The 22,300-nt window shown below is 42.9% G+C and overlaps 1 protein-coding gene across 2 annotated transcripts in view; it reads left to right on the top strand.

The window, feature by feature from the left end:
* LOC110492289 (ephrin type-B receptor 2-like) overlaps positions 1–22,300 on the top strand; it is a 50,533-nt gene that overhangs the window by 19,517 nt on the left and 8,716 nt on the right. For both annotated transcript variants that reach the window (XM_021566488.2, XM_021566489.2), the window contains exons 2-7: positions 3,742–3,806; positions 5,499–6,183; positions 18,354–18,509; positions 20,565–20,900; positions 21,924–22,048; positions 22,137–22,299. In XM_021566488.2, coding sequence (XP_021422163.1) covers positions 3,742–3,806; positions 5,499–6,183; positions 18,354–18,509; positions 20,565–20,900; positions 21,924–22,048; positions 22,137–22,299 — 1,530 coding nt within the window. The remainder of the gene's footprint in view (positions 1–3,741; positions 3,807–5,498; positions 6,184–18,353; positions 18,510–20,564; positions 20,901–21,923; positions 22,049–22,136; position 22,300) is intronic.

Raw genomic sequence — 22,300 nt, forward strand, 5'->3', positions numbered from 1 at the left:
AACAGCTTGACCAAGCCCCCTGGTCTGCCACAAGTGGTGGAGAATGCGGGCTGATAATGTGGTCAGTTCAGGGTTGTCGTTTACGCAGCATCGGCACATGCGAGTTGATAGCTCAGTTCATCTGGGCCCAACAAGCACAACAGGCAGGTCAGGAACAAACGCTAGAGGAACAGCGCCTACAAAATGTCCACCTCGTTGAGGAAATCAGGAAGCTACAAGGAGGAGTGAAGCTCTATTGGACTCTGGGAGTGTAGTTATGCTCGTAGTCACGAGTCTGCTGGCCCAGGTGACCGAACGTGGCAGGGAGATGTCCGTTTCCTGTGTCCACGGTGACACCAAGCGGTATCTGACCGTACAAGCCAACATCGTGACGCCACAAGGGAGCTGCCAGATGATGGTGGGTGCTGAACCGGAGTTGCCGGTGGGGTACATCGAAGAGTCCCACAGCACATGGTGCAGCTCCATCGTGTTGGACGGTAGCCTGTGGTTCTGTAATGACTTCCGGGGTGTGAACAACATCAGCTTGTTCGATGCCTACCCCATTCCAAGGGTGGACTAGCTCATCGACCGATTAGGAAAGGCCCAGTAGCCTCCCGGGTGGTGCAGTGGTTAAGGGCGCTGTACTGCAGCGCCAGCTGTGCCATCAGAGTCCCTGGGTTCGCGCCCAGGCTCTGTCGTAACCGGCCGCGACCGGGAGGTCCGTGGGGCGACGCACAATTGGCCTAGCGTCGTCCGGGTTAGGGAGGGATTGGTCGGTAGGGATCTCCTTGTCTCATCGCGCACCAGCGACTCCTGTGGCGGGCCGGGCGCAGTGCGCGCTAGCCAAGGTTGCCAGGTGCACGGTGTAGCCTCCGACACATTGGTGCGGCTGGCTTCCGGGTTGGATGCGCGCTGTGTTAAGAAGCAGTACGGCTGGTTGGGTTGTGTATCGGAGGACGCATGACATTCAACCTTCGTCTCTCCCGAGCCTGTACGGGAGTTGTAGCAATGAGACAAGATAGTAGCTACTACAACAATTGGATACCACGAAATTGGGGAGAAAAAGGGGTTAAAAAAAAGAAAAAAGAAAAAAAAAAGGAAAGGCCCAGTACATCAGCACCCTCTACCTCCTGGGAGAAGACGGCGTTTTCAATACCGGAGGGCTTATATCAGTACCGGGTGCTCCCATTCGGTCTCAGACCCCCGCCCACGTTCCAGCGCCTGATGGACCGAGTCCTCCGACCCCACCAACAGTACGCAGCGGCCTATTTGGATGATATCTACAGCCAAGGTTGGGAAGAGCACCTGACACACCTCCAGGCGGTGCTGGGTGTGCTCAGGCAAGCCGGATTGACAGCGAACCCCACAAAATGCAAACTAGGCTTCGAGGAGGTGGAGTACCTGGGGTATTTGATTGGACAGGAGGAACGTCAAGCCCCAGGAGAGGAAGGTCCATGCGGTACGTGACAGGCCCGTTCAAGTCACGTCAAGTCCTTCCTGGGAATGGCAGGATACTACAGGATACTACAGCTGGTTTATCCCCAACTTTGAGGCTATAGCCTCCCCCCTTACCGATCTAACCAGTGTCCGCTTCCCGTAAACAGTGAAGTGGACGGGCGAGACCGAAGCGGCATTCAGGCGCCTAAAGGATCTGCTGTGCTCCCATCCGATTCTCATAACGCCAGATGGACGCATATGACACGGGACTAGGGGCCGTCCTGTCCCAGGTACACAATGGGGAGGAGCACCACATCATGTACGAAAGCCAAAAGCTGATACCCAGAGAAAGAAGTACTCTATTGTCGAGAAAGACTGCCTAGCGGTAAAGTGGGCGCTAGACACTCAAGTATTACCTGTTGGGTACCCACTTCACCCTGGTCTCAGACCATTCTCCCCTGGTCTGGAAGGCCACAAAGGGAAGGGACACAAACGATCGGTTCACCAGGTGGTTGTTGTCCCTTCAACGCTTCTCTTTTTCTGTTGTGTACATGTCTGGAGCGACACATGGGAACGGGGATGCCCTATCGAGAAGGGAGACAGTCGCCTCTTCACTGTTGACGTTGAGACTGGTGTTTTGCGGGTACTATTTCATGAAGCTGCCAGTTGAGGACTTGTGAGGCGTCTGTTTCTCAAAGTAGACACTCTAATGTACTTGTGCTCAATTGTGAGTTTGCACTGTTCTACAGAAGGGAGTAGTACACAGTGTTGTACGAGATCTTCAATTTCTTGGCAATTTCTCGTATGGAATAGCCTTCATTTCTCAGAACAAGAATAGACTGACGAGTTTCAGAAGAAAGTTATTTGTTTCTGGCCCTTTTGAAGCTGTAATCTAACCCACAAATGCTGATGCTCCAGATACTCAACTAGCCTAAAGAATGCCAGTTTTAAGTCAAAATCAAATCAAATGTATTTATATAGCCCTTCGTACATCAGCTGATATCTCAAAGTGCTGTACAGAAACCCAGCCTAAAACCCCAAACAGCAAGCAATGCAGGTGTAGAAGCACGATGGCTAGGAAAAACTCCCTAGAAAGGCCAAAACCTAGGAAGAAACCTAGAGAGGATCCAGGCTATGTGGGGTGGCCAGTCCTCTTCTGGCTGTGCCGGGTGGAGATTATAACAGAACATGGCCAAGATGTTCAAATGTTCATAAATGACCAGCATGGTCGAATAATAATAAGGCAGAACAGTTGAAACTGGAGCAGCAGCACGGCCAGGTGGACTGGAGACAGCAAGGAGTCATCATGTCAGGTAGTCCTGGGGCATGGTCCTAGGGCTCAGGTCCTCTGAGAGAGAGAAAGAAAGAGAGAAGGAGAGAATTAGAGAACGCACACTTAGATTCACACAGGACACCAAATAGGACAGGAGAAGTACTCCAGATATAACAAACTGACCCTAGCCCCCCAACACATAAACTACTGCAGCATAAATACTGGAGGCTGAGACAAGAGGGGTCAGGAGACACTGTGGCCCCATCCGAGGACACCCCCGGACAGGGCCAAACAGGAAGGATATAACCCCACCCACTTTGCCAAAGCACAGCCCCCACACCACTAGAGGGATATCTTCAACCACCAACTTACCATCCTGAGACAAGGCTGAGTATAGCCCACAAAGGTCTCCGCCATGGCACAACCCAAAGGGGGGCGCCAACCCAGACAGGATGACCACATTGCTTCTTTAATCAGAACAACAGTTTTTAGCTCTGCTCACATAATTGCAAAAGGTTTTTCTAATGATCAATTAGCCTTTTAAAATTATAAACTTGGATTAGCTAACACAACGTGCCATTGGAACACAGGAGTGATGGTTGCTGATAATGGGCCTCTGTACACCTTTGTAGATATTCCATAAAAAATACAAATCAGCCGTTTCCAGCTACAATGGTCATTTACAATGTTATTTTAATGGCCAAAAATGTTCCTTTTCTTTCAAAAACAAGGAAATGTCAAAATGACCCCAAACTTTTGAACGGTAGTGTACATGTAAAGACTCCAGAGATTTACAAGTAAAGACTCCAGAGATGTACAAGTAAAGACTCCAGAAGTATACAAATAAAGAATCCAGAGATCAAGCGAAGAGCAGAGGGGATAGAAGGTATTCCTGTTACAACCCTCTATTGAAGGATGAATGGATGAATCTGTGGCTAGAGAAACAGACTACTATTTTTCCACACAGTATTTCACAATGAGATGTAACATGTGTGTTTTGCACTTGTGCTTTTTAATAGTACATGAACTTGTACCTCTTGATTTCTCTGTAGAAATACTCATGGACTCTACGACGGCAACAGCAGAGCTGGGATGGACTATCTACCCAGCATTGGGGGTGAGTAGAACATTTTACTAGCTTTTAAAACGTTTAGTAATTTTTGCAGATCCATTTTTGGATCGTCTCCAGTAGAAGCAACATGAGAAGGCCAATGTAGAACAACAACAACAACAGTATATCATTAATTTATACTTCCCATATTTGTTAACCACCATGTTCATACAGCACTGTTGTGGGAAAACAATTAGGGGCAGTAATACTGTATATCAGGTCTTAGGCAGGAAAAGACCACCAAACAGCTTGTGTGAAATGCAGGTTGACATTTATTGTCATGAATCTTGCCCTGGAGGCAGAACTGTGATTTCCACTAGATGGGCCAGCTTCAAAATCACAATTGGCTATATCGTAAAAATGCAGGAAAACAAAAATGTGCTTTTTGGTTTTAATTTAAGGTTTGGGTTTGGCATTAAGGTCAGCAGTGTGGTTAAGGTTAGAGTTAGGTTTAAAATCCAATTTTATGACTTCGTGGCTGTGCCAGCTAGCAACCACTCTGTAGAGCTGCCTCAAGGCAAAATGCATGACAATAAATTCCAACCTCCTCCTGGTGTAGGCGTTAGAGTTAATCAAAATAAACTTCTAAGTCAAAGTGATTTGGGGGAAATGTGCCTACTGATGCCTTTACTGTAAAATGGAAAGGTGGGAGTTTGAGGAATTGCAAAGTTGTTTTATTTATTATGTTCAAGAAAGATTTTCTTGTCATACTGAAATTAATCATTTATCAAGTGTGTGTGTGTGGTGTAAGGAAGATAAACAATGTGAAAGCAGGTCAAGCCGCAAACCAAGTGATACTTCAAGGGAGTCTTATTGCTTAATAGTCTGACTGTCAGCTCTTTGTGCAAGCCTCCGAACAATGTAGCCCAGGAAGACAATTGTCTGACATGAAAATGTACTATTTTATGTTTGGTATCTACGGTCCACAGGAGGTTGGTGGGGAGGAGGGCTTGTGCTAATGGCTGGACAGAATAGGTTGAATGGTATCAGATACATCAAACACATGGTTTGATGCCGTAACATTCGCTCCATTCCAGCCATTATTAAGAGCCGTCCTCCCCACAGCAGCCTCCACTGAGCCATAATTAAGAACCGTCCTCCCCTCAGCAGCCTCCACTGAGCCATTATTAAGAACCGTCCTCCCCTCAGCAGCCTCCACTGAGCCATTATTAAGAACCGTCCTCCCCAAAGCAGCCTCCACTGAGCCATTATTAAAAGCCGTCCTCCCCTCAGCAGCCTCCACTGCTACGGACTGTGTTAGTAATTTTGAAGAGGTGTGAAGTCTGGCTCATTTGCCCTTCTAATTTATTCATTTTTCACATGCAGAAAAAGTTACATAGACAAAGGTCTAAAATAAAATGCAGAAATATAGCAATCTTATCTGATAACAATGTTATCTGACAGTTTATTACATTGGATTTTGTAATTTAGAAACTTGTCCGAAAGTGTCCAATTGGATGATTTATGTATTTCAATTATATTTCAAATCATATGGTCATATCATATTGTTACCACATTTATTGTGATAATAACCATAATATGGGTTTTGGGGGTTTTATTGCCTTGAACAGTAATACAATGACCAGTAATAAAATGACCAGTAATCAAATGTCCTGTTAAATGAATATGTTGACTGATGACTTGTTTTCACTGGTCATGGATGTTAAACTGACCTCTTGCTCTGTCTGTCCCTGGCAGTGGGAGGAGGTGAGTGGATACGACGAGAACATGAACACCATCCGCACTTACCAGGTGTGCAATGTCTTTGACAACAACCAGAACAACTGGGTACGCACCAAGTACATCAGCCGGCGAGGGGCCCAGCGCATCCACGTGGAGATGAAGTTCTCGGTGCGGGACTGCAGCTCCATCCCCAGCGTCCCCGGCTCCTGTAAGGAGACCTTTAACCTTTACTACTACGAGACGGACTCAGACACGGCCAATAAGGTGTCCCCGGCCTGGATGGAAAACCCCTGGATCAAGGTCGACACCATCGCAGCCGACGAGAGCTTCTCCCAGGTGGATCTGGGCGTCCGAGTGATGAAAATCAACACGGAGGTACGAAGCTTCGGCCCTGTGTCACGCCAAGGCTTCTATCTGGCCTTCCAGGACTATGGTGGCTGCATGTCGCTCATCGCCGTGCGCATCTTCTACAGGAAGTGCCCCCTCGTGGTCCTGAACGGCGCCGTGTTCCCCGAGACCCTGTCAGGGGCGGAGAGCACCTCCCTGGTGGCAGCACGGGGCGTGTGTGTGCCCAACGGGGAGGAGGTGGACGTACCCATCAAGCTCTACTGTAATGGGGACGGGGAGTGGATGGTGCCCATCGGGCGCTGCATGTGCAAGGCTGGGCACGAGGCGGTGGAGAATGGCACCGTGTGTCGAGGTGAGAGCTGCTGACGTAATGTGTTTACTGCTAATGTGGGCGTTTGGCCTTAGGGTCTACACATGTTGCAGAATGAGAAGGAGAGAGATATTGTTGTGGTCTCACTTTTATGTTTTCCAAGTTCCTCCCATATAGAAATAATAATTATGTGTACTAGTGATAAACCAGAGGATAGAGACATAAAGTGTCATGGACATAAGGACAGAAGTATCACTAGGGGAATGAAATGAATGCCCGGAAAGATGGATCATGAACGTACTGTAAAGGGTAGAGTGTTGATGGTAATTAGAGGTGTCTTTAAACCGTAGACCTGTGTCCCAGCCAGCCTGGTCTCATAGACTGGACGTGACATAGTAAATGTAAATCCTGCATACTCAAATTATACTGAACAAAAATATAAACTCAACATGCAATAATTAACAAAATGTTACTCAGTTACAGTTCATATAAGGAAATCAGTCCTTTGAAATAAATTCATTAGGCTGAATCTATGGATTTCACATGACTGGGCGGGGGCACAGCCATGGGTGAGCCTGGGAGGGCATAGGCCACTCCCACAATGGGAGCCAGGGCCAGCCAATCAGAATGAGTTTTTCCCCACAAAAGGGCTTTATTACAGACAGAAATATTCCTTATTTTCATCAGCTGTCTGGGTGGCTGGTCTCAGACAATGCCGCAGGTGAAGAAGCCGGATGTGGAGGGCTGGAGTGGTTATATTTGGTCTGCGGTTGTGAGACCGGTTGGACGTACTGCCAAATTCTCTAAAACGATGTTGGAGGTAGATTATGGTAGAACATGAACATTCAATTCTCTGGCAAAAACTCTGGTGAACATTCCTGCATGCCAATTGCACACTCCCTCAACATTTGAGACATCTGTGGCATTGTGTTGTGTGACAAAACTACACATTTTAGAGTGGCCTTTTATTGTCCCCAGCACAAGGTGCACCTGTGGAATGATCATGCTGTTTAATCAGCTTCTTCATATGCCACACCTGTCAGGTGGATGGATTATCTTGGCAAAGGAGATATACTCACTAACAGGAATGTAAACAAATTTGTGCAAAAAATTAAAGAGAAATCAGCTTTTTGTGCTTATAAAAAATTTATAGGATCTTTCAGTTCAGCTCATGAAACATGTGACCAACACTTTACGTGTTGTGTTTATATTTTTGTTCAGTATAATATAATTGGTTACATAAGGTTACTTAAGGCAAAAAACGGGGTGGATGGGTGGATGGGTCGGTAAATTATGACATTATTATTATTGGAGTGTCTCAGATTTACATTTACTATGTTACGTCTACACCTGAGTCCAGGTTGCATCCTTACTTTCAGAGAGATCTCACTGTATTGCCAAGAAAGCACTATCCCTGTCTCTTCACTTACCCCTAGTGTAGTGAGAGACAAGGAAAATGTCCTACTCACACACACACACACACACACACACACACACACACACACACACACACACACACACACACACACACACACACCAGTGATGCAGTGTTAAAAAAAAAGGTGTGTAAACGCTGATCGCCGTTCATGGTGAGTAAAGTAACACTCCCTACACTTTCAATAAAAGTGGGTTAACACTCAGGCAAAATAAAAAGGTGCGTAACCGGTGTTTATGTGTTTATTCTCCACTGCACCACTGTCACACACACACACCGTTAGACACATCTAGACAACAGACAATTGTTACTCCTCTTTTTTTTCCTCTGTACCGGCGGATATGATTCCACTGAACGAGTGGGGAGTAAGAATGAAGAGAGACTTTTGGCAGCACCCTCCCTGCTGCCATTGACAGAATCTAAATGGGGGGAGCTGATGGATGGAGATGGCTAACATCCTCAGCTGCCATGCGGCAGCAGTATGTCTCACTCATTTCCCCCCACAATAATCCCCTATAATTCCCTGCTTTAATGGCGGCCATAATTTACTAATTATGAGCATGGGAGGGCTCATTTTCATGTGTCCCTGGTCATTTGATTAGAAATATCAAGCACTGCTAATGAAGCCCTCGACGATCCATTCTGCTATGTTTCACGGTGTGATGGTTTGTATCTTTGGGGGGAGGAGCACTTAAATAGCCTGGGGTAGCCAGTGGTATCACTGCACTTTAGTCATATTGTTACACCCAGTGATACCCAGTGACATTTCGTTTAGTCCTTTAGGAAGTCATTATTTGTGATTGTAATTTGACATGGCAGGCCTCGTATGACAATTGAATGAAAACAGAGACTTCATATCACCAGGCACCATCATACTTACTTTTGTACCTAATACTTAGCTTTTATATATAGTCCTTAGCCGACCCATATATTAATAACCTACAGTGAGCTCCAAAAGTATTGGGACAGTGAAACATTGTGTTTTTGTTTTGGCTCTGTATGCCAGCACTTTGGATTTTAAATGATACAATGACTATGAGGTTAAAGTGCAGACTGTCAGCTTACATTTGAGGGTGATTTTCATTAATTTCTATTGGGCACAAAATAATCTGAAACACAACCAAAACAAACAGCAAATGCATCCAAAATACGTGCTAGGATATAGGAACAAATACTAAACTTTTGACTATTTTAATACACATATAAGTGAATTTGTCCCAATATGTTTGGTCCCCTAAAATTTGGGGTCAGTGTACAAAAGTGCTGTGATTTCTAAACGATTCACCCGATATGGATGAAAATACTGTCAAATTAAAGCTGCTAGTCTGCACTTTAAACTCATAGTCACTCATCATAGTCACTCATCCAAAGTGCTGGATGGAGTACAGAGACAAAATAACAAAAAAATGGTTCATGTTCCAATACTTTTGGAGATCACTGGATACTTCCAGGTTTACATACAGTAAGCAATGTTCGGACCAGAAATGCCATATGTTTGGAGGAAATACATGAATAGAGATTGCATTACCCCAGCTCCTCAGTCCCACATCCTAAAGGCAATAGCACAGCAAATACCGTAAAATACAGTCAAACATTTGAAAAATACTGTGATATGACATTTTGGCCATTTCGCCCAGCCTTACATACACCGTAGGCATTTACACTGTCCTGTGGGGAAACCAGGGTTATCTCCTGCAACAGTGGATCTTGTCCTATGAGTTTTGGCTTCTACAGAGAATTCAATGGTCATTGAACATAATGACAGAGAGAGAAGTCCCCTGCTGCCCCCAGTGTAAATCAAATGCTCAATTAGGTTCCTCTCATTCAACATCAGACTTACAACTCTTACATTGTAAATTACAATAACATTCCGTATACATTTTTTAAAACATTTGTAGGGTTATTTGCATAGAGTACACTACGCTTTATGTGAGAGATGTGCATGACTGCTTCTGTACATGCAACATGGCAACACCCTGTAGTTTACCCCTCTCTTTCTCCATCCAACAGACAGATGCTCATTGGGTGTAAAATAGTAATTTGAGGCAAGCAATTGAAAAGGAAGTCTTTCTGAAAATAAAATGTCGGACTATGTTAGGGCAGACTCCCAAACCCAAGTGTTTACTAACGGGTCAGGAGATCTGTAAATGCATGAGGGGCAAAGACTGTCCTCTCAATTCACCACCAATCTTACAAACATGGTGCATTAGACCCCCTCAAACTGAGTTACACACATCCCTCTTTTTCTCTCTCTGTCTTTCTGTCCTCCCCCTCTCTCACACACACAGTTGATACAGATGTGACCAATATATTGTCACCCTTGCACAATTCAATATTTCTTCAAAATTCACTATTTCTTCTATTTCTTTTTTGGTGCTCATGCTTATTTTGTTTGATTTTCAACTATACAGCAACAAGAAAATCTTAACTGAACTTTAGTTTTTTCATTCACCAAAATGGCCTGGACTAAATTATTCAAACTTTAAATGATTGTGGTTGGAGGCAAGGGATTCTCATTTACTGGTCATTTATCTGTGATAAGTTGCAGGAGTCTACAGGATTAAACTAGCCATTCAACTAGTTTTGAAAAGACAAATCAGAACATTCTGCTCCATTGCACTGCATTGTACATTTCTTGGTTGCCAATATATTTGACTGCATCTGTATGTTTTGACTTACCCACAGTGTTCAAAGATTCACAGGGCTGGCTATGTAGAGGAGACAGAGTGATAATGGTGGAGGTGACCTATCGGGATATTGCTTTCAGTACCCCTGCCACTCCTGAAATCAGCTTCTCTGATACAAGTGCCTCTTCTTCGTCTCTGACAGAGCCTATTAATGCAGACTGTGTGTTGTGTGTGCTTGCAAGTGGGCCTATTTCTAGCCTATACGGTCGGGAAACACAAACAGCTTCTCGCCCTATTACGAGAATGTCCCCTCCGAATGTTAGCGACATTGCATGGCACTGGCTTTTCTCTACCTGCTACTGGACCCAAAGTCAGGCACTGTTTACAAATTGACCTTTGCTACATGTCCTGTTTTGTTAAACTCTTGATAAGGGCAAAGTAAAATGTTGACTGCTCCAGAAGGGTATGCCACATCAGGTTGACTCATTCATTATTTCATTTTGCAAAGAGAAAGTGTCTAGAGAACATGATTATTTAGGTGTTTTCAGTTTAATTTTTTACTGTAGCATCACATAATGTAATCCAACACTTACATTTTTTTCAATCTATAGATATTTTGTAAAGTGACATCTATTTCCATAAGGCATACACCTAATTAAGCACTTAATTTATTTGTAGGTTACCTGCACGTATATCTCCATATCAATTCTATTTCAAAACCTAGTTCGATTTCATCTTTCTAACTTCCAGTTCACATACAGTAGAATCTCCAGCCTAGATATCCTGTCAGTGTCTACATTTACTGAACAGCCTGATAGGACAGAGAGCCAGACCTAATCTCTGCTGATTGGTGGCTGTCCACACAGTTGTTACTGGGGACAACCCCTTTTGATGGAGTGCAGGTGTGCCGTTGTCATTGCCGACAGACTCATTGATCAAAGGTTTCTCGAGGAGCGGAGCTGTCGTCCCTCCGGCTCCAACTGCCTATCCAAGGATCTGCCTCGAACAGACACTTCCTGTCAGTGGCGATATCACTTCCTCCCGGCTCTCCTTTCTCTCTGCCGGGCCACGATGAGAGAAGTTGGGCAGCAGAATGAGACAAAGGAGAGAGAGAAAAAAAAAAATAATTCTCTCTTATCCGCCCTGTAACATGCCCTGGACTCAATATTTGCAAAGCATTCATTATTTGCGGTTGACCTATTCATTATGAAGTGATGTACACCCGATAATTACACACCCTCACCTACCAAAAGTCAAAAGTTTATGGACGTCGTTGACCATATAGGCTAATTAATGTAGCGTGGCTGGGAATAGCCACACAGAGAAGTGGGATGTCCTTGTGTAACAGTGTCAGTAAATGACAGTGTGCTCAGTGCTCTCGCACATCAACTAACACCTGCTCAGATAGGTGCTGCCAAAACCACATTGATGGGAGCGGAGGGGCACTCACACCCACAGCACATAAAGCCATTGAAGTGATAATGACAGTCGTAACAACATCAAAAACATCATAATAATGATAATACGTATAGAGTGATTATCATAAATGATGCTCAAACTTAACAGAATATTGATAGTTACATGGGAGGGTTGATCACAATACATGAAGTTAGATCAAATCAAATGAACAAGCCTTCGAAGGGACTCACAAATAGAAACAGATTTTTGCATAGTTTCCCAGTAAAGAGAGTGATAGTATTTTGTAGGTTTCACCACAGTAACCAGCATTTTTGTGGCAGCTGTGGACTCCAATGAGTCAGCAGTGGTGTAAAGCAGTTAAGTAAAAAATACTTTAAAGTACTACTTAAGTTGTTTTTTGAGGTATCTGTACTTTACTTTACTATTTATATTTTTGCCTATTTTTACTTTTACTTAACTACATTCCTAAAGAAAATAATGTACTTTTTACTCCATACATTTTCCCTGACACCCAAAATATTTGTTTCATTTTGACAGTAAAATGGTCCAATTCACACATTTATCAAGAGAACATCCCTGGTCATCCCTACTGCCTCTTATCTGGCAGACTCACGAAACACAAATGATTTGTTTGTAAATCTCTTAACAATGCTAATGTTACTAGCTCTTAACAATGCTCATGTTGAATTGCTCATGTTGAATTTATACATCTGGAATCGATTCTATCGTGCCCAGAAACCTGTCTGAGTGTGCCCATGGTGGCTATCTGTCAATAACAATAAATAAATAATAAATAATTTTAGCAATTCCATTTACTTTTGAGTATATTAAGTATATTTATAACCAAATACCTTTAGACTTTTACTCAAGTAGTATTTTACTGGGTGACTTTTACTTTAGTTATTTTTTATTAAGGTGTCTTTACTTTAATTCAAGTATGACAATTTAGTACTTTTTCCACCATTGTGAGTCAGTCACTAGCGTACTCATTGAACCTTCCTCTGGTTCTTTATGGATGGATGGTGTATTGCCTCCATAATGATAATGTCATATTTTATTTACACTATACAGTATAATACAATACTTTGGTTTACTTTATGCACTGTAGTGTATGTGATTTGTCTGTTTGACTATTTAGCCCGTGTAAATAGCTTTCATTACTCTGAATTGATGCTCTATTTTCTCATGTTTTGAAGGGAACCATGTTTTAACACCTACTCGCCACACCTTACGTCAGTGGGAATGCCAAAGCCTCTGTTTCTATGTCTAATATGATTTGACACTGTTCTCGTGGTCACACATTTACGGATCACTCACCCGCTAGTGTACACACCTGGACACACACACTGTACACAATGCACACATGCATCAATACACATACACACTTACAGGCGTGCACAGACACACACAGACAGACTCACTCACACCACAGTACACTAGTAAGACCAAGAGATCTAAAAAGCAATAACAGCAAATAACAGCAAAAAGAAATGGGTTCTTATTACAGGTGACAAAGGAAGCAGGAAAATCACCTCTTGAGACCGGTATTTCAGGCGACCGGGAGAATATTGAAATAATAAAGGCAAACACAGATGAATAGATATATGAATGGACAGTTAACACTACTTATTTCTTTACTCAGGGCATGAAACTGCTGAGCCATAAAAGTACAATCAGCTTGACGTTAAAGACTGCTCTATTCACAGCCGTATATGAAACTGCATTTTGTGTGTGTGTGTGTGCGCCAATAAGCAGTAAGGTTCTGATTAGGGCTGTTACGGTGACCGTATTACCGCCCCACCGGCGGTCACGTGTCATGACGGCAGTCAAATTCTACGTGACTGTTTAGTCACGGTAATTAGGCTTCTCCAAGCTCTGATGCTGCTGATGGTCATTAGTAGCCTACCGAACTTACCAACTTCCCTGGTACCCCGCTCTCTATTGTCCCTGTAATCGAAAATCTAATCAAACACTTGATAGCCCATTGCTCAACATTTCTATAGGCGATGCAATTGTGTGAGAATGCAGAGTGATGGCCTTTATTAAAAAGAGGAGGATCCCATCAGCTTTCTATAGGTTAGGCCTACTATATTTATTTCTCAACTTTCCTAATATTAAGCACATTGCTTCTCTTTACAACACGAGTATAGCCTACCTGGAGGAAAAGCATCCCCCATTTGCTATTTAAGTATATAGACATGTCATTTTTCCCGCTGCCCCTGTTTTGAGGCAGGTGCATGATAATGGTCCAATCTAAATCAAAACAAATTTCACACATATATTATTTAGTATATGTAAAAACAAGATTACATTTAGAATAGTGTGATAATATTAGCCTATCACTTGTGAATGATGCCCAGCTTAATGGAAAACAGCACGCTTTTTTTGCAAATCATAGTCACACACCTCATGTAGCCTTTTTTAAAAATACTCAAATGTATCCCTTATTTGAACAGGTAAGTTGACTGAGAACCTTCTCATTTACAGCAACAACCTGGGGAATAGTTACAGGGGAGCTGGGGATGATTATGTGACCGTGATGGTACGAGGGACAGCTTGGGAATTTATCCAAGACACCAGGGTTAACACCCCTACTCTTACGATAAGTGCCATGGGATCTTTAGTGACCGCAAAGAGTCAGGACACCTGTTTAACGTCCCATCCGAAAGACAGCACCCTACACAGGGCAATGTCCCCAATCACTGCCCTGTGGAATTGGGATATTGTTTTTAGACCAGAGGAAAGGGTGCCTCCTACTGGCCCTCCAACACCACTTTGAGCAGCATCTGGTCTCCCATCCAGGGACCAACCCTTCTTAGCTTCAGAAGCAAGCCAGCAGTGGGATGCAGAGTGGTATGCTGCAGCCAAAATATTTAGATAAAATATGTATCAGAATTAAAGTGGCCAAGAAACTTCTTAAAATGAAGCACATTAATCTGCTTTACAACGGCTGTAGAGCCTAACTGGCATACATACACAGCAAGTGAGTTTCAAGATTGGGGAAGATAATTTCACCATAAAATGCACCTTTATAATAAAAGCACTATATGCATAATCACATTTGTGGTCACTTTTGAGAATGGTGTTTTCCTGCTACTGGAACCTACGCGCATATAGCCTACTGCCGTGTGTGCGTTGCTGCACTTATAATGTGAAGAAATAGCCTCATAGTTGATCAACATTTTAAGCTAAACGTTCTCATCTGTTGCACCAGGTACATTGCTTAAAACAGTTTTTTTGATGCTAGTGGTTGTATTCATTTGGGATCTATTGCATCTGACAATGGACGGTGGAATATGTATTTCTCTCCCAAAATACAATAGGTCAACTTTTGTACAATTGGGGATAGTAGATTGACATAGGCTAGTGCTTTTGCTGTTCATTAGGCCTACTCATCTTGTTGGCTGACGAAAAGTAAATGTGGATAGTTTTTCCAATATCTTCAATATGCACCTCGGAATTGGATAAAAAAATATAATATAATGCCATAGAACTGCTAAATGAACTAGTGTAGCCCACAGCCATTTGGCAGAGCCAGATCAGGACCTAATATAAGGACAACTTAGAGTATGATATTCTGTTCTTCTGAAATAGACTACAGTTTCTTTAGACCTGTTTAAAATAAGTAATGTCTTTATTGTGATGGTGTAGGCTATATTACATGGATTTATTATACTTTTTAAAATGTAGATGTTCCAAAGGTCTGCAACGGTGGTTTGTAGGCTGTGCATGGAAGCCATGAGAAGCTACATGTTTTTATGTTAATTAACGGTCAATTACAGTGAGACTGGCAGTTATTTGCTTGACAATCATTGGCTGACAAAATTTCATGACTGCCACAGCCCTAGTTCTGATCGAGGCATTCAGACACATTATTTAATTATTATTTTACAATACCATTGTATTTCATAGTACTTCACCATTAAAAAAATATGATTTTATTTAAGCAACTATTAACAGCTTGACATTTCGTCCTGATGATGGTTCTGATGAAGTGGCCGCCCCACAACCGTTGTTATTGTTTTTGTTGAGGAGCATCTCGCAGCATGGTAAAAAAAATGCAGTACATATTGTGCTCTTCTATTGCGCGGGCGATAATGTCAGATGGGGAAAAACTGTTTGGTGTTTGCACGAACGTCTTTGTCTTTGCAATATCGCAAACGGGCGTGGCTGTTTCACCATTAAGGATTACAGATTTAAATAAAATGATATGTTTTTAATGGTGAGCAAGCATTGTACCCTTTCTTTTATTTGTATTTTATTATATTAGATGAGTTTATTTGTTTCGTAGTCACATGTATTTGTAATTGCAGGGTACAGTGAAATTCTTAGAATGTCCGAGAGGGAATGTCCATAGGGGGAGCAGCAGGGAGGGATATGAGAAGTGGATGATACAACATTTGGTTGCACCTCAGAGTTGTTGGTTGAGCCCCCTCCACTTCTATCCATATTTTACAGTATCTGAAATTAATTTGATAAGAGAGCTATGAATGCTTGGTGATACGGTACGCTCATCCATTTCTAACAGGCAAAATCAATGTTCCACCACAAGCCTCAGATGACCCATTTCAGATATGTCAATAGCTCTCCACAAGATTTAATGATGGCTGTTATTTAGCCTTTAGTTTGCTATTCATTACTGTACTGTAGGATTCATAACACATTTATCTCTGGAGGGTGTTGTGGTAGAAATAGAATTTCATAGAAATAGAATGAGTAGAATGGGAAAAAGCACCTGAGACAACTGTAATTTGAATGCATCCTTAGTGACTTCAAAGGGGAAACCCATTTTAGTAATTATATTTCTATGGTGGTAGGATCCAGGATCCAAGATCCAGGGGCTGGGATGACATTGGTCCATACTATATTTGAGTGTGCAACTTTCTTCCTTTATTGAATGACTCTCTGTCATAGAACTGTCAATCCCCTCTCCTTTTCCTCCCCCTTCAGTCCTCCTCTCTATCTGGGTCTAGCCATGGGGGTTCCCTGGACCCTCTGCCAACAGACTCTTCCTTTTGTCTCCTCACACTGGCTGTCCTTTGACCGCCTAGGATTCCTAGAGCTTCTCATTGTGGAAGTGGAAGACATGACAGTTATTCAAAGAGGGATGATGTGAGATACCTCCCACTGGGCAGAAACTGGTTGAATCAACCATGTTTCCATGTAATTTCAACAACAAAATTCAATGTGAGGACGTTGAATCAACCATGTTTCCATGTAATTTCAACAACAAGATTCAATGTGAGGACGTTGAATCAACTTGGAAAACTGATTGGAAAAAGTCATCAACTTAAGGAACTTTAAACCTAAATACAATGACAGGGCGATTTTTAAATGTTTTATTTCATATTGAATTAACGTTAGTGGAGAAATCAACCAAATGTAAATCGAAACTCGACGTTGAACTGACGTCTGTGCCCAGTGGGTTTGTTAGGGAGTGTTTGGACCTCTTGGGAAATAAGACAAAACCTAAATGAATTCAATAAGATGAAACATGGTTTAAAAGAGGCAAACACTCTTTCAATACAAGACAATCATGTGGTAATAGTGGGTATAATAAATATACTACTGTATATATTTGTTCCCACTGGCATGACACAGACTGGATAAATGCACCCCAGAGAGGTCTGGGATAGACTACCACGTCTCTGCCAGTGTCAGACAGTCAGAGGATGTGTCCCAAGTGGCACCCTATTCCTTTATAGTGCACTACTCTTGACTAGAGCCCTATGGGCCCTGGTAAAAAGTAGTGTACTATATAGGGAATAAGGTGCCATTTGGGACAAATCCAGAAAGTTGCGGAAGTGACAGCCAGGCATCTAATTACTTTCACACCATCTTGATTGGATTAGCTTGCAAAGCTGGAGGCTGTAGTAACCTTTACACATTTATTTTACCCTTATTTTACCAGGTAAGTAGACTGAGAACACATTCTGATTTACAGAACAATCTGGGAAGTAGTTGCAGGGGAATGGAGGGGGGATGAATGAGCCAATTGGAAGCTGGGGATGGCCAACTGACTTGCCTAGTTAAATAAAGGTTAAATAAAATAAAACATAAAAGATGGTATTTCACATCACTTACCCCTGCTTCAGATGACACACTCCATGGTTTTTGTAGGATATTGGTTAGCAGTATGTGCTATTTGGAACAAAGGGTTCTACACAAACTACAAGTGTACAGTGAGACATTGTGGGAAATCATGGAGGAGAATATATGATGGAGAGTAAGTAGCCTCAGAGTAGTAGCCTCCTATGGTGGTAATATTTAGCTACCGATCCCAATAAGATTTGCTACTGATCCCATTCTCTCTCTTTAAACCCTATTTCAACACAGTTGTAGAATATGTATAACCATTCAATTCCAGACCTCCAAATTTCAAAGTCTCTTTGACTACGCCTCACTCTGTTCTTCCAGAGTTTCAAATGCCATGAGACAAAAAACTGAATAGCAACAAGCCTCAGACTCCTGGAAGTTATATTTTATTAACCATATGAAGAAGGACATGCCAAAGCTTATTATGTCTGTGCATTTCAAGACCAATATTTTATTATATGTCTGGAAATTTGTCTTTCTATCGACTCTGTACCCTTTTTTCTCTGAAGCTGTCATGTTGTAAAATGTCTGGAGTATGCCATTTTATGTCACTTTAGTATAATAAGTTCATTCATAAACTCTCTCTCTAACTCCCTCTGTCTTTCCCTCTCCCTCACTCTCTCTCTCATCTGCAGCGTGTGGCTCGGGGTTCTTTAAGTCTTCCCAGGGGGACCACCTGTGTCTCCAGTGTCCCATCAACAGTCGCACCACCAACGAGGGGGCCACCAACTGTGTGTGCCGCAACGGGTACTACCGCAGCGACTCGGATCCCCCGCAGATACCCTGCACCAGTAGGTTTCTAGTCCTTACAGTTCCACATACTCTCCATGGGTGGTACTACACAGTGTTAAGGAAAGACACAGTAGAGATTATCACACAGCAGTCTATTTAGTAGGCTTTTGTGTATATAAGAATTGTATTAAAATTCACATTTTAAATAATTAATTGACAAATGCTCCCAGGACATTATGGGCCATTATCAATTGTTGAATTGAGTTTTCATTTTGTCTATGAATTTACTAACAGAATCCATCAGCTCAACCCTAATAATGTAAATGCAGGCCTTATGTGGCATTCACTATAGAAAAGCACCTGTCTAGCAAAAACAGAATGATTCTGATATACTGTATGTTGTGCATGATGCAATGAGCACAAACAAAAGTGCTAACCTTAAGCCAAATCTTTTCAACTTTCACTTTTTTACCAAGACTCCAGCTCCCCTCATACATTTTCACACAAAAAATACCAAAGTCATACATTCTTCTAGGTGCCCAAGGGCGAAACAAGGGTTATGTTTCATTCCAACAGCACTGAACTGTTGGAATGTCCCTTCCATTCTCTTCCATTGGTGCACCAGTCCGACAAGGACCTCAGAGAAAATATCCTGAGAGATTTGCATAAGCCTGTCCATTATGAAGGGGGCAGCTGTTTTGAATGTGAAAATGGGGTCTCGGTCACAAATGGCACCCTTTTGCTTTTATAGTGCACTACTTTTGACCAGAGCCCTATGGACACCCTATGGGCCCTGGTGAAAAGTAGTGCACAAAAAAAAGGCAATAGGGTGTCATTTGGGATGTAGCCAGGGCCACAATGGAGATATGGCCCTCAGCGGTCTCTCTCTAATTGAAGAGGCAGAAATGAGCATGCAGGGGCATTCATTGTGTCTCTCAGATTCCACCAGGACGCTAGTTAACTACCACACTGCTCTTTTCATCGCTCTCTCTTCCTTCCTTGATCTGAAGCCTGATGGACTTGAATGGAGCTCATGCAAATTAATTTAGTGTCCGAATAAAAGTTACATATCACAACATTTCTATTTGAAATCTTTTGGACATCAGAGCAACCTTGAGGTAATCTTATTTGAGTCAGAAAAATATCTTCATATGATATGATATATACATCCTTGCAGAGAGCATATCCAACTGACTGTCTCTTAGAAAAAAATACAAACATTTGGAACCAAGACTAAAAAACAACTGATGTTGGCACAAGATGGAGGGAAAGTTAATGAAAATGTACGCTTAATCCAGTATAAAATTATGTATTGAATTTATTATACAAGAGACAAAATTCACAAATTCTGCAGCACAATGACAGAGTCATGTCTTAAGTGTAAAACTAATGATGACTCAATAACCCATGCTTTCTGGGAATGCTAGAAAGTCCGGAAGTTGTGGGCGGAGCTAGAAAGTTGACTGTCAGAAGTATTAACAATGTAACCTTTTAATCCGTCTGTCTGCATATTGTAAGACATGTCATATTGGGGTCTAATGACATACAGGATGGGTTGGACCATTCTCTTCTCATCACTCATCTTGAAACAACATATGCTAAAAACTTGGAAATCTATCAATGGGCCATCATTATCACAAAGGAAAAATCAAATGATTTATTATTTAAATATTAAAAGTGTGTGGGCTGCAGAGAGAAGCAAAATGCAGTTTCAGGCCATGTGGTTGGGAAGTGATACATGCACTAGAGATGGGGGGTGGGGGAGGGGGTGCTAGTGGGTCTGGGCAGGAGTGATGCAGTAGATGTTTGCATGTGTATGTTTTGTATTGTTTATAAAAGAACAAACACAAAAAAAATGGTGTCTGATTATTGAAATGTGGAGACTAGTTTTGTGACCTACTGTATACTACTTTAACCACACAGAGTTAACTTATTACAGAGTTAACCAGCGAACAACAACCCTGATGCTGGAGAGCTATAGTACAGGGTGTGGGTTAGGTTGGAATCAGACCCTAAATCCCCTGTGTGTCCTTATGACCACTGTCTGGAGTATAAACCTCATCATCACTGATCCTCCCTGAACTCTTCTTTATCTCCCCCCTCTCCTCTGACAGCCATCCCCTCCGCGCCCCAGAGTGTAATCTCAATCGTGAACGAGACATCCCTGAGGTTGGAGTGGAGCACGCCACGCGATGGCGGGGGCCGCGAGGACGTGGTCTACAACATCATCTGTAAGAGCTGTGGAGGGGGCCGGGGAGGCTGTACACGCTGCGGGGACAACGTCCAGTTCATCCCTCGTCAACTGGGCCTGACGGAGACCAGCGTCCACATCAGTGACCTGCTGGCCCACACGCAGTACACCTTTGAGATCCAGGCAGTCAACGGGGTCTCCGACCAGAGCCCCTACTCACCACACTACTCCTCAGTCAACATCACCACCAACCAGGCCGGTAAGGGAGACAGCCATTCATTCACTCTCCTCTCAAAGTACCGCATTCCAGTGTGAAGTTCATTGAAGAGATATTATCAGGAGTGTGTTCAGTCTGATAAGGAGAGGCACAGGAAATATTACACCTGATATGGGTTTAGATATTTTGATGGTATTTTGCAATGGCAAGATCTGTGTAAGTAAACCTGTATGTCATGTAGTACCAATGAACAATGTCTGTGTAAGGATGCCTAAGCAATGTTTATGATGTCTGCCTGAACAATTTATTGACAGATGTGTGACCCTTATTAGTATTGAGTGAGTTCAATTGCATTTAGGGCACTTGAAATGCAGTATTCAGACATGATTTACAGCGTTATTTGTTGACGTTCACATTTCAAATGGACTGGGTGTTAGGTAGTGTTGGTATTAGGGCCAGGCTATACACTTTCTACTCTCTGCCCTTAACACTGTAGTCTTTTCTCCACTGCTCTAGATGTCAGTCCTAATTACTGTCTGGGATGGGACTGTGAAAAGAGCAAACTCAGGTTCCCATGAGCCCCAGTGTTTTTACAGGGTATAACCGAAAGCACTAATGTTACATAAACATGCCCTAATTAAGCCCTCATTAGGAAAGACCTTGTGTGTGTGTGTGTGTGTGTGTCTTTGCCTACAAAGTGAATATTTCACACACCATTTCAAAACAAATACATTATTACTATTAGTATTTTCAGTGAATGGGTGACTGTAATAATACTCAATAAACTATCTCCGATGTTCCTGGCTCTTTTGTTCTTGCTGCATCATTAGTCTTGTTCTTGATTACCAGGGGATTTGAAAGCTTCTTCCTAGTGTTGTAGTAATGTCACTAACCTTAACGCTCTCTCTCTCTCTCTCTCTCTCTCTCTCTCTCTCTCTCTCTCTCACTCACTCACTCACTCACTCACTCACTCACTCACTCACTCACTCACTCACTCACTCACTCACTCACTCACTCACTCACTCACTCACTCACTCACTCACTCACTCACTCACTCACTCACAGCACCATCGGCCGTGTCGATTATGCACCAGGTGAGCCGGACACCTGACAGCATCACTCTCTCCTGGTCCCAACCGGACCAGCCCAACGGCCTCATACTGGACTATGAGCTGCAGTACTATGATAAGGTGAAGTCAGTTGACAGGTTTTACTGCTGTAATTCAAACAGTGAGCCGATCCAGTCTTACACCCTCTGTGTGTGTCTGTGTGTTCCAGAGCATGGCAGAGTGGAACTCATCGGTGGTGCGCAGTCAGACCAACACAGCAGTCATCCGTGGCCTGAAGCCCGGAGCTATATACGTCTTCCAGGTACGGGCTCGAACAGTGGCCGGATTCGGACGCTTCAGCGGAAAGATGTACTTTCAGACCATGACCGAAGG

The sequence above is a fragment of the Oncorhynchus mykiss genome, chromosome 16 (assembly GCF_013265735.2).
Source record: "Oncorhynchus mykiss isolate Arlee chromosome 16, USDA_OmykA_1.1, whole genome shotgun sequence".
Taxonomy (NCBI): domain Eukaryota; kingdom Metazoa; phylum Chordata; class Actinopteri; order Salmoniformes; family Salmonidae; genus Oncorhynchus; species Oncorhynchus mykiss.